The sequence below is a fragment of the Sapajus apella genome, unplaced genomic scaffold (genome assembly GCF_009761245.1).
Source record: "Sapajus apella isolate SASKATOON/1434 unplaced genomic scaffold, GSC_monkey_1.0 scaffold57, whole genome shotgun sequence".
NCBI classification, from domain to species: domain Eukaryota; kingdom Metazoa; phylum Chordata; class Mammalia; order Primates; family Cebidae; genus Sapajus; species Sapajus apella.
Window position 1 is genome coordinate 14,537,594 of NW_022436997.1, and position 13,169 is coordinate 14,550,762.

General features: G+C 44.6%; 1 protein-coding gene across 1 annotated transcript in view; it reads right to left on the bottom strand.

Moving 5' to 3' along the window:
• The window catches only part of RNF125 (ring finger protein 125), a 47,530-nt gene extending 34,705 nt beyond the window's left edge, over window positions 1-12,825 (bottom strand). The window contains exon 1 of the mRNA XM_032245403.1: window positions 12,167-12,825. Coding sequence (XP_032101294.1) covers window positions 12,167-12,330 — 164 coding nt within the window. The 5' untranslated portion in view covers window positions 12,331-12,825. The remainder of the gene's footprint in view (window positions 1-12,166) is intronic.
• Window positions 12,826-13,169: the final 344 nt, after the last annotated feature.

Below are 13,169 nucleotides of genomic sequence, written 5' to 3' on the forward strand. Positions count from 1 at the left end.
AAAGAAAGAAAGAGAGAGAGAGAAAGAGAGAAAAAAGAAAAAGAAAGAAAGAGAAAGAGCAAGCTTGAACTTGGTTGGTCTTAAGCTGGGGTTTTCCGACCCAAATTTCAGTAACCTTTTATTCCACCACCACAGCTACCCCAGTTGGAAACAGCAATATTTTAAATAAAAAAACCTAAGTTCTCTGCTATACATATTTTACTTCTTTCTCTCTTAGCTAATTGTAAGTTCTAAGATACAATCTGACCTTGGATGTCTCTGAGTTTCTAAGAATTGGTTCTCAAAGTGTAGACTTGAGTGAAATTTATGACAAATGGTTCAAATGCTCAACTCACAATTAACATTTCTAATATCAACATCTATGGTTCTGACAGGAATTATTTGCTTACATTATTTAGAGGCAAGCAGATAACATTTTGTTTTTTATCAACTAGCAGTTTTCTGGGGTTTTCTTGCCCACAATTCATTTGAGTTTTATGCCAGTGCAAGCAGAATACAAATACTGGTGCTTAGCCTATGGGGGAAACTTGTATAGATTATCCCCTATTATTATTATTATTATTATTTTGAGATGGAGTCTTGCTCTCTCACCCAGACTGGAGTGCAATGGCACAATCTTGGCTCACTGCAACCTCCACCTCCTGAGTTCAAGCAATTCTCCTGCCTCAGCCTCCCGAGTAGCTGGGACTACAGGCATGTGCCACCATGCCCGACTAATTTTTTGAATTTTTAGTAGAGAAGGGGTTTCACCGTGTTAGCCAGGATGGTCTCGATCTCCTGACCTCGTCATCCGCCTGCCTCGGCCTCCCAAAGTGCTGGGATTACAGGCCTGAGCCAACGCGCCTGGCCCTATCCCCTATTATTGTAGGCTCCTACAATAATTCATAAAATGCTGCTGTGCTTTCTCCTCATTTTATTTATGGCAAACTGAGGTTCAGAGAGGTGTAGCAATGTGCCAAGTTTATGCAGCCAGAGACAGTAGTGTCTGATCCTTAAACAGTTTGGGTAGGGCCTCAAATTTTGTAGCCTTTCAAGAAACCTCAGTTCTTCCCAGTGACAAGTAGAAGCCACAAATATAAGACAATGAATGTGCCTGTAAAATCAGGAGGCCTGATAAAATGAATGTGTCTCCCCAGAGTTCAAGCATGAAAACTTGGTTCTTCTTTTGGTGGTACTGAGAGGTGGAACTGCAGGAGGCATTTAGGTCTAGGGGCTCCATTGTGATGAATGGATGAAATGCCGTTATCACAGGAGTGGGCTGGTCATTGTGGAAGTGGCTTTTCTATAAACGTAAATTTTCTGAGGTGGGAGGATTGCTTGAGCCCAGGAGTTTGAGTCCAGCCTGAGCAACGCAGTGAGACCCCCCCATCTCTAAAAAATAAAATAAGAAAATAGTCCTGGTGTAGTGGCTCAGCCTATAATCCCAGCACTTTGGGAGGCTGAGGTGGGTGGATCACCTGAGGTTGGGAGTTCAAGGCTAGCCTGACCAACATGGAGAAACTCCATCTCTATTAAAAATACAAAATTAGCCAGGCCTGGTGGTGCATGCCTGTAATCCCAGCTACTTGGGAGGCTGAGGCAGGAGAATCACTTGAACCGAGGAGGCGGAGTTTGCGGTAAGCTGAGATAGTGCTATTGCACTCCAGCCTGGGCAACAAGAGAGAAATTCTGTCTTAAATAAATAAATAAATAAATAAAATATAAATGAGATTTCTCATGTACATTTTCTCACTCTTCCTTCTTCTTTCTACTTTTCCACCAGGGGATGACCCTAGCCAGATACCAGCACCATGCTCTTAGACTTCCTAGCCTCCAGAACTGTGAGCTGAAAAAATTCTTTTCTTTATCAATTACCCAGTCTGTGATATTTGATAAATAGCCATTCCCATCATGGCCTGAACTAGTGTTTCCGGTTTACTTTAGAATGCCCTTGGCTGAAAGGAAAGGTCCATTCAGTTGGTTGGGCGCGGCGGGGTAGGGGGCCTTAGAATTTTATTTTTGGTTTACATTGGGATTGCACATGTCCTGTAAGAATGAAAGCACTCGTGTGTATTTCTGGATCAGTTTTAAACTCATCAGGAAGACTCTCAGACTCTACTTAGGAAACCACCAATTTGGTGCAGGCTTTCCTGCTCATACTTGACCACAAATTGAATGTTTCAATCCATTACCTGAAAGTACTTCAGAATTATCCTAAACAGAGTTTCATTTTCTAAAAATTAAGTACATTCATAGCCAGGTGGGGGGGCTCACACCTGTAATCCCAGCACTTTGGGAGGCAGAGGTGGGTGGATCACCTGAGGTGTGGAGTTCAAGACCAGCCTGGCCAACACGGTGAAATACTAAAAATACAAAATTAACTAGGCCAGCTACTCAGGAGACTGAGGTGGGAGAATCATTTGAACCTGGGAGGCAGAGGTTGCAGTGAACCGAAATCGCACCACTACACTCCAGTCTGGGTGACAGAGTGAGACTCAAGTTCAAAAAATAAAATAAAATAAAAATTAGATACATTCTATGACTCAGAGCAGTTGTATCTGAGGCCAATGGAGACGGCTCTTTCTACCTTACAGTGTGCTCCAGTTCATTTAGCTCTCTTCAGCTCATTCTCAACCTCTGGACCCTTTTTAGATAACTCGGTCTCTAGCCCTGATCTCCTTCCCCCAGTCTATTTCTTCAGCGCCTTTGGGATATTTCCATTTTGATATCTGCCTATCAGACTGCTATACATTCAGCAGGCCCATTCATGAGTGCATTCCCTTCCTCCCATGCCAGCCTCTCTGACCCTGTTTATCCACCTGCCTTCAAGCTCGGTGGTTGGCTTTGTCATCTTTCTCCCTTGCATCTACTATTTTCAATCTGACAACTGTCTTTGAATATTTCCTTTAAATGTAAATCAGACTCTTTTTTTTTTTTTTTTTTGAGGCAGGCTCTTGTTCTGTCACCCAAACTGAAGTGCAGTGGTATAACCACTGCTCACAGCAGCCACCCCAGCACAAGCGATCCTCCCACCTCGGTCTCCTGAGTAGCTGGGACTACAGGTATGCACCACCATGCCCAGCTATTTTTTAAATTTTCTGTAGAGACGAGGTCTCACTATGTTGTTCAGGCTGGTCTGAAACTCTTGGGTTCGGGCAATAGCACCTCCCCACTCCCAAAGTGCTGAGATTACAGGCATGAGCCTCCACACCCAGCCTCCAGACTCCTTTTAAGTTCCATTTATATTGCTCCAAGTTATCTACTGGCTCTCACTCCAGCTCTCTGATAGGAGATAACGCAGCGGTGAGAAAGCTTTTCTCTCAAATCTATTTTTTACAACTGATACAGCAATATGAATAAAGTCCATTACAATTATGAAACATTAAAGTGAAACTTCTTAAATTAAAGTCCAGCAAAGGAAAAAGAACTAAGCTAAAAGTGGCTATCTGGGACATCTTGGAAATGTCACAGATCAACCTTTCATGGCACAGTTTTCTTCCAAAAGAAATACAGAGATATGAAATAATACCTGTTCCTGGGGGTTTTGCTTATGAAATGACTGAAGGAACTAGAAACTATGTTTTGAGTCTTTACTATGGGATACTTTTACATTTTTAATATTCATAAAAATGGCACTACTCACCCCATTTTACAAATGAAGAAAATGAGATTCAAAGAGATTAAGCAACTTAGTGGTAAAGAAAATTGGCCAGGCAGGGTGGCTCACAACTGTAATTCCAGCATTTTGGGAGGCTGAGGCAGGCAGATCCCTTGAGGCTAAGAGTTCAAGACCAGCCTGGTCAAAATAGCAAAACCCATCTCTACTAAAAATACAAAAATTAGCCGGGTGTGGTGGGGCACACCTGTAGTCCCAGCTACTCAGGAGGCTGAGGCAAAAGAATCGCTTGAACCAGGGAAGTGAAGGTTGCAATGAGCTGAGATCATACTATAGCACTCCAGCCCGAACAACAGAGCAAGATTCCATCTCAAAAAAAAAAAAAAGACACTATGTATTTTACCCCCCAAAATAATTCTTTGACATACTTCGAGTTAGCTATTGAAAGTACAGAAAGGAAAAGCCCTGAAAAGCTGCATGTCGTGGAAGAGAGCTGTATGAGTAAAGGAAGCCTACATTGGTGAAATAAATAGCCAAGCCTTCTCTGAGGTCTCCCTTGCCCCATCTAGGAGATTAACCAAGAGTATGAAACCTTTGAAGGTCTGGCAAAGAAGCTTACCATGGATGATTACCTATTCTTTCTGAGAGCTGCTACCTGTGAAGTTTCATCTATATAACAAGAACACCTTTGCCCCTTGTCTTTCTCTTTCCCTCTCATAACCTGTCTTGCCATTTTCCAATCCTCCATTCTTCTATAACCTCAAGTATAAAAGCATCAAGCACCTGATCCTTTCTTTTAGTTTTCATATTTTGTATGACTCCCATGCCATATGCACATTAACAAATGTGTATGCTTTTATCCCATTAATCTGTTATCTGCTTGTTTTATAGACTCAAAGTATCATATCTTCAGGGGAAAATTGGGTGTTGTAATCAACACCAAAGGGATAGAAGTTCTCTTGTTCATTCTGGAGCCAGTGAATGGGATCTTGGAACAACAAATGAAAAGCCAGCAAAGAAAGGTAAACTTTTTTTTTTTTTTAAATCAAGTCAGTTCGGTCTATAGTGCCTGTTCAAATGTGGATGGTATGAGTCTCTGTGTTTTACCCTTTCTAAATTTGGATCAAGAGGGAAAAGCATATAAATTATTTCTTGTATTGGTTTGAATCACTTTTAAAATAAATGAATTGGCTATATTAAAAAAAAAACTTTTTAGAGCTCACATCTTAAATAGCTATCTTATTGGTACCTATGAAAAGATACAAAAGGAATACAGGCTTAGGAACTCCCTCAGCAATATTTTTGAAAAGTAGAGGCCAGGCGCTGTGGCTCATGCCTGTAATCCCAGCACTTTGGGAGGCCGAGGCAGGCAGATCACGAGGTCAAGAGATCGAGACCATTCTGGCTAACATGGTGAAACTCCGTCTCTACTAAAAATACAAAAATTAGCTGGATGTGATGGTACGCACCAGTAGTCCCAGCTACCCTGGAGGCTGAGGGAGGAGAATTGCTTGAACCCTGGAGGCTGAGGTTGCAGTGAGCAGAGACTGCACCACTGCACTCCAGACTAGCGACAAAACGAGACTCTTTCTCAAAAAAAGAAAAAAAAAAAAAAAAAAGTAGAAATCAGGTTGAAAACAAAGTTAAAATCCTTTGTACTCAAACTGCATGCTTTAGATTCCTTGTGGGGTTCGTTTAAAAAAAAAAAAAAGACTCCATCCTGTAGTCTAGTGGTAAGGATTCTGCACTTTCACCACTACAGCCTGGATTCAATTCCCTTTCAGGAAACAAGTCCCCAGGAGACACAAATCCTTTAGCTTAGGAGGGAAATTTTTTTTTTTAACTTGCAAAAAATTAGTTTGAATTGTTTGTTTCCAATTTATATTTGTATGACTCCTTAACTTTTGGGGTGCCCATTTGTTTGTAAGTCTCTCATACAACTTTTGTTTTCCTCTGTCTTAAACCCTAGAGAATATGACCAGACAAAAATGTGGGTTGTACCTCCTTTGAGGCTGGCAAAACTTTCCTTTCATTAGGCTGTTGTTGGGAATGATCTGGATTTTGAAAGGGTTGAAACTTTTGCTCCCTCTTAGAAAACTTTGGTTAAAGCCATCAAGAGCTTCTTGGTTTCAGTCTCAGATGTTCTTATTTGTTTTGATTTTGAGTAATGTGTTAGGCATACCTTGGTTACAACATTGATTTATATTTAGAGTATGATAGTAACTTTTTTCCCATTTATCTGCTTCCTCTACTGGGCCAGAGAGACATACCTCTTGCTACGGCTGTGAACCAAACAGGTGAGAAGAGGTGGTTACCACCCAGGCAAAGGGAAGGTCTAGGGAGAAAGAGGTGTGGATGCCACAGTTATTGTTCTCTCTGCTCCCACAAAAGACTGGGTGCTCAGGCAGGGCCTGGTGGTTCACACCTATAATCCCAGCACTTTGGGAGGCCGTGGCAGACAGATCATCTGAGGTCAGGAGTTTGAGAGCAGCCTGACCAACATGGTAAAACCCATCTCTACAAAAATACAAAAATTAGGTGAGCATGCTGTCATGCACCTGTAGTCCCAGCTACTTAGTAAGCTGAGATGGGAGAATTGCTTGAAGCTGGGAGACAGAGTTTACGGTGAGCCGAGATGGCGACATTGCACTCCAGCCCAGGCAACAGTGCCAGACTCCATCTCAAAAAAAATGGCTCTGTGGCCAACAGCCAGATTAATTAATAGCTGATATTCTCTATTCTCTTTCAAATCCTGTTTCTCCCATGGGAACTTCTTAGTTAACTAGATCTTTGTCTATTTTCCTTTTTTTATGTTTCAAATTTTAACATGTATTTTATTATTATTATACTTTCAGTTCTGAGGTACATGTGCAGAACATGCAGGTTTGTTACATAGTTATACACATGTCATGGTGGTTTGCTGCATCCATCCCCCTGTCATCTACATTAGGCATTTCTTCTAATGCTATCCCTCCTCAATCCTTCCACCTCATGCCAGCCCTCCCCTAGCCTCCCACCCCACAACAGGCCCCAGTGTGTGATGCTCCCCTCCCTGTGTCCATGTGTTCTCATTGTTCAACACCCACTTATGAGTGATAACATGTGGTGTTTGGTTTTCTGTTCTTTTGTCACTTTGCTGAGAATGATGGTTTCCAGCTTCATCCATGTCCCTGCAAAGGACATGAACTCATCCTTTTTATGGCTGCATAGTATTCCTTGATGTATATGTGCCACATTTTCTTTATCCAGTCTATCACTGATGGGCATTTGGGTTTGTTCCAAGTCTTTGCTCTTGTAAACAATGCCACAATAAACATACATGTGCATGTGTCTTTATAATTGAATGATTTATGATCCTTTGGGTATATATACCCAGATGGGATTGCTGGGTCAAATGGTATTTTTATTTCTAGATCTTTGAGGGATCACCACACTGTCTTCCACAATGGTTGAACTAATTTACACTCCCACCAACAGTATAAAAGCATTCTTATTTCTCTGCATCCTCTCCAGCATGTGCTGTCTCCTGACTTTTTAATGATCACCATTCTAACTGGCATGAGATGGTATCTCAATGTGGTTTTGATTTGCATTTCTCTAATGACTAGTGATGATGAGCTTTTTTTTTTTCATGTTTTTTGGTTGCATAAATGTCTTCTTTTTGTTGTTGTTGTTTCTTTTTAGAGATGGGGTTTCACCATTTTGGCCAAGCTGGTCTCAAACTCCTGACCTCAGAAAATCCACCCATCTTGGTCTCCCAAAGTGCTGGGATTACAGGCATGAGCCACCATGCCCAGCTTGCATAAATGTCTTGTTTTGAAAAGTGTCTGTTCATATCCTTTGGCCACTTTTTGATGGGATTTGTTTTTTTTCTTGTGAATTTAAGTTCTTTGTAGATTCTGGGTATTAGCCATTTGTCAGATGGGTAGATTGCAAAAATTTTTTCCCATTCCTTTGGTTGCTGGTTCACTCTATTGATACTTTCTTTTGCTGTGCAGAAGATCTTAAGTTTAATTAGATCCTATTTGTCTATTTTGGCTTTTGTTGCCATTACTTTTGATGTTTTAGTCATGAAGTCCTTGCCTATCCTATGTCCTGAATGGTATTGCCTATGTTTTCTTCTAGGGTTTTTATGGTGTTAGGTCTTATAGTTAAATCTTTAATCCATCTGGAGTTCATTTTTGTATAAAGTGTAAGGAAGGGATCCAGTTTCAGCTCTCTGCATATTACTAGCCAGTTTTCCCAACACCATTTATTTAGACCTTTGTTTCTTCCTCAGACTCCTACTATAACTTTATTGACCAAGGCGGGTGGATAACCTGAGGTCAGGAGTTTGAGGTCAGGAGTTCAAGGTCAGCGTGGCCAACATGGTGAAACCCCATCTCTACTGAAAGTACAAAAATTAGCTGGGCATTGTGACAGGAGCCTGTAATCTCGGCTACTCAGGAGGCTGAGGCAGGAGAATCGCGTGAACCAGGGAGGCAGAGGTTGCCGTGAGCCAAGATAGGCCATTGCCCTCCCACCTGAGCGACAGAGTGAGACTCTGTCTCAAAAAAATAAAATAAATAGGTCAGGCGCAGTGGCACACACCGGTAATCTCAGCACTTTGGAAGGCCGAGGCGGGTGGATCACGAGGTCAAGAGATCGAGACCATTCTGACCAACATGGTGAAACCCCGTCTCTACTACAAATACAAAAATTAGCTGGGTGTGGTGGTGCGTGCCTGTTGTCCCAGCTACTCAGGAGGCTGCGGCAGGCGAATCACTTGAGCCCGGGAGGTGGAGGTTGCGGTGAGACAAGATCAGGCCACTGCATTTGAGCCCTGTAACAGAGTGCGGCTCCATCTCAAAAAATAAACAAACAAAAAAAATCACCAGGCTTTTTTGGAGGCACCTCCTTAACTGGACCTAGGAAATTATTAGCTGAAAGTCTGACACCTGTGAAGGTCTGACAGACCAACTTAACACAGTCATGCCTATTCTTTCTAGGAGATGTTTATGTGTCAAGTTAAATCGGCATAACTAGACCACCTTTGCCCCAGCCCCTTCTTTCTCTCTCCCTCTCGTAACCATGTTCCAAGCCCCTATTCTGTGGTAACCTCAAGATGGTATAAAAGCATCAAGCACCGGGCGCGGTGGCTCACGCCTGTAATCCCAGCACTTAGGGAGGCCGAGGCGGGTGGATCACGAGGTCAAGAGATTGAGACCATCCTGATCAACATGGTGAAACCCCGTCTCTACTGAAAATACAAAACATTAGCTGGGCATGGTGGCACGTGCCTGTAATCCCAGCTACTCAGGAGGCTGAGGCGGGAGAATTGCCTGAACCCAGAAGGTGGAGGTTGCGGTGAGCCGAGACCGCGCCATTGCACTCCAGCCTGGCTAACAAGAGTGAAACTCCGTCTCAAAAAAAAAGCATCAAGCATCTGGCCCTTTCTTTCAGTTTTCACATTTGGCTTGACTCCCGTGCCCGTATGCACATTAATACATTTGTAGCCCTTTCCTCCTTGTTAATCTATTAGCAGTTTGTTTCACAGACTCGAGTGATCAAACTTTTAGGGGAAAAAAATAAAATTCAAATTTCCTTACAGTGATCACACAGCTGGCTAGTGGCAGAGCTGAATTTCAAATCCAGCTCTCTGTAAGGGCCAATTTCCACTGCATCACAATGCAACTTATAAAGTGCTCTGTGCATATTTATTCAAGGTACTGTTATTATTAAACTTGTTTGACTTGAAGTAGGTTTACAAACAAAAATCAGCATAAACAACCTAGTTCACCATATTTGAAAATGTAGCTTCAATATGGGATCATAAAATAGAGAAGGTTCATTTGCATTTCCAACTTAATTTCAGCGGAAAAGAGTAATTCGTTTAGAATGTACAAATGGTATTAACAACGCTCACAATCTCTACTGCAGAAAGGACTCTGGTTAACAGTTATAAAGTGGAAGGGGCCCAAGTAAGTTTGCCAAAAGGAGCAATATGGAAATTCTGCCCACAGCCAGAACAATGAACATAGATTTGTCAAAACAAAGAACAGTAAAGTGAGGAAAGGCAATTTGTTCAGCCCTTGTTATGCTATTTTACGACTACTTTTCCAGTTGCTAGTTTTCTATTCACTTTAACAAAGAAAAAGATTAAATAAAAAATTCAACATTTTGCAAATTCATATTATCCTTTAGTAGAAGGAAAAACATTGTGAACGGTAAATTATAATGTTCAAAGTCCAAACCAGGAAAACAGTCTCCAGTCAGATCATTGAATAGCAAAGCCTTCTATTCCAAAAAGAATCTTCAAAATGCCCATTGTTTGTGTTTTGCACAACTTTGAAGTTTTAATGCTAATAATGATTAAATTTAAATGGAGGTATCTTTAGGTTGTTACTGCCCTAAACTAATCAATATACTTTGACTTACATAGCACATTTTGGTTTCCAGATTGGTCTGTGGATATCGTGTTACTACATCTGGACAGCTGAGCAACAACATCAATAACCAGAAAGGAGGGTAAATTTAAGCCTCGAATTTTAAGAACAAAGCTGAAACAACAGGCCTTGAGAATACAGCCACGAAATAACGCCCAAAGCACTCTTTATACATGGCACAGGCTGCACACTTTTTTCCCTGGCTCACAGATGGGCAGTGGTGAATACTGCTTTTCAGATACAAGGATATAGTAATAAGGACCACCTAAGTACTTTCAAAACTTTTTTTGTTTGTTTTTTGAGGCAAAGTCTCACTCTGTCGCCAGGCTGGAGTGCAATGGTACCATCTCAGATCACTGCAACTTCTTCCTCCCAGGTTCAAGCAATTCTCCTGCCTCAGCCTCCTGAATAGCTGGGTTATAGGCATGGGTTACCATGCCTGGCTAATTTTTGTATTTTTAGTAAAGAGGGGGTTTCACCATTTTGGACAGGCTGGTCTCGAATTCCTGACCTCAGGTGATCCATCCGCTTAGGCCTCCCGAAGTGCTAGGATTACAGGTGTGAGCCACCACTACAGGCCTCAAAACTTTTGAATGCAAATGCACAACATGTTTTTAAGGACTACCTAAATCCTTTCAAAAGTGGTCCTCGAAAACATGTTGTGCACTTGCATTCATAATATGCTATTTCTTTCTTCCTGCTAAACCAAAAGCTGTACAAGCCAATGTGGTATTGCACAGGGCTTCATCATACTATAGTCAGTCTTCAAAGGACATTAAGTAGGCTTCTGCTCCTGATCTGCACGCGCTCGCCTGCGCGCGCGCGCGCACACACACACACACACACACACACACCCATGTGTCCGTGAACAAAATTCAAAACAAACAGAGAAGGCTGGGCGCAGTGGCTCACTCCTTTAATCCCAGCACTTTGAGAGGCCGAGGCGGGTGGATCAATTGAGGTCAGGAGACCAGCCTGGCCAGCATGATGAAACCACATCTCTACTCCAAACACAAAAACTATCTGGTTGTGGTGGCACACGCCTGTAATACCAACTGCTAGGGAGGCTGAGGCAGGAGAATCACTTGAGCCCGGGAGGCGGAGATTGCAGTGAGCCGAGATGGCACCACTGCACTCCAGCCTGGGCAACAGAGCCAGACTGTCTCAGAAAAAAAAAAAAAAAAAGTAAACAGAGAACACAAATTCACAGATCCAACTCCACCAGTTACTCAAACACAGATTAAGGATGTGCCAAATTTATATCCGGACTTTGTTTTTAAATGCTTCTTAGAAACGACCAGGGCTTTGCACCAACTGCGAGTTTTAGCTAAATACTACTCGGTTTTGAGAAAGTTATTTTACTCTGTAATTTCTGCGGGTTTGGAGAGACGGGGAGTAAAGCAGGTAGTCTGCCACCTCCTGTCACGTTGTGGCTGGGTGGTGAAGGAGTGCATTCAGGGGCTTGCGGCTAACGTCCAAGCCCCACCCTATCAGGTTGTTTAACGACTGTGGAAAGTCACTCGGAAGCTCCAGTTTGACTTGCTCTTTGAGAGGCTGGGTGTCTGTTTTGGGAAAGGGTAGCAGGGGTGGGGGTGGAAGGACACTTGGCACAGATCCTTGTTTGCTTAAGACGAGCCTCTGTGGGCATTCTGGGAACACGTGCACAGCTCCAGCAAAACAAAACGGATCCAGGTTTCTGGGGCAGAGGGAAGCGCAGCCCGTTCCACCGAGTTCAGCCGGACAACTGCGCGTAGCGGGAGCCCCTGCCTTGTAGCGGGCGCTGGTTTTCTTTCGGTGCCCGGGCGGTCGCTGGTTCTCCAGCCAGGAGCACCCTCCCCAGTTGGCCAGCCCTGGCGCTGGGCGGGACCAGCGCCTGGATCCCTGGAGCTCCGCACCTGGGCTTCGGCAGGAGACGGCGCAAGGGGGCTACAGGGCCCGCTCCTTTCTGTCTTCTCCTCCCGAAGTCCCGTGTCACTTACCGACTGGCGTTTTCCTCGTGGCCCCGCACCCGACGGGTTCAGGTTGCTCCCTGCAGCAGTTCCTAAGGCGCTATCTTCCGATCCCCTCCTTCCCGCTACCAAGCCCTCAGCTTCCGCACATCGACCTTTGCAGGGATGGGCGCGAACCCGGCTCCCCTGGCACTTACACGTGGCCACAGCGGGTCCGGACAGGCCGGTGTAACACCTCAAGGCATACGGAGCAGTCGAAGGACGTGACGGGCAACTCCGGGTCCCCGCTGCGTTCCAGGGCCCGCGGGGTGGCAGAGGCGGGCGCCGACTTGCCGCTGTCGCTGCTCAGCACGGAGCCCATCGCTGTGCCTCTCGCTCGCCGGGACAGCTGCCAAGCGCTCAGTGCCTGCTGCAGGGTTGTTTTGTTGCCGTGCGCTGGAGGAAGGAAGTCCCGGCCCAGCTGCGATCGCCGCCCTCCAGCGCGCCCAGCTCCCGCAGCCCAGAAGCAGCCTCCGCCGCTGCGCCCAACCCTGGTCTAGGGCAGGGCGAGTGCGAGGCGGCGGCGCTGAAATCTGCAGGCTGCCGGGCTTGAGGCGCGGAGGCGGAGGCGGCGGCCTCCGGTGCTCGCTGCACTGTCTTGTGGTATTGGGAGGGTTGAAACCTGAAACCTCAACTGCAGAGAAGAGGATTAAGGCAGTAGTAAACCTTCCAACCTGTCACCCACACAGCCTCTTTCCCCACAGTCAGGAGTTAAGGGCGGGCGTGGCCATGCTTAATGCTGATCAGAGAACAGCCTCTTGAAAGGTGATGCATAGGACCATCCTCCACGGTTGAAATCACAATAAGCTGCAAAGATGGCCTATGATCTATGACTGGGCGTCTCCTAAGACAGTGCTATCAATACTCTGTCATCCAGTCAGTAGTCCATCAATAGAGAGAGAGCACGGGTAGTGGAAAGAGTTCTGGAGATTTGGATTCCAATCCTGCCTCTCGTAGAGTCTAGTGCTAAACGCTGCCATCTCCAGTTTCCTCTGCGGCTCAGGATTTCCTCTGTTGTTTGTACTCTCCCCACCCCACCCTTTAAACTTGATCAGCCGCGCTCAGTGACGCCGGCCTGTAATCCCAGCACTTTGGAAGTCCAAGGCGGTTGGATCGCTTGTGGTCAGAGTTCGAGACCACCAACCTGGCCAACATGGTGGA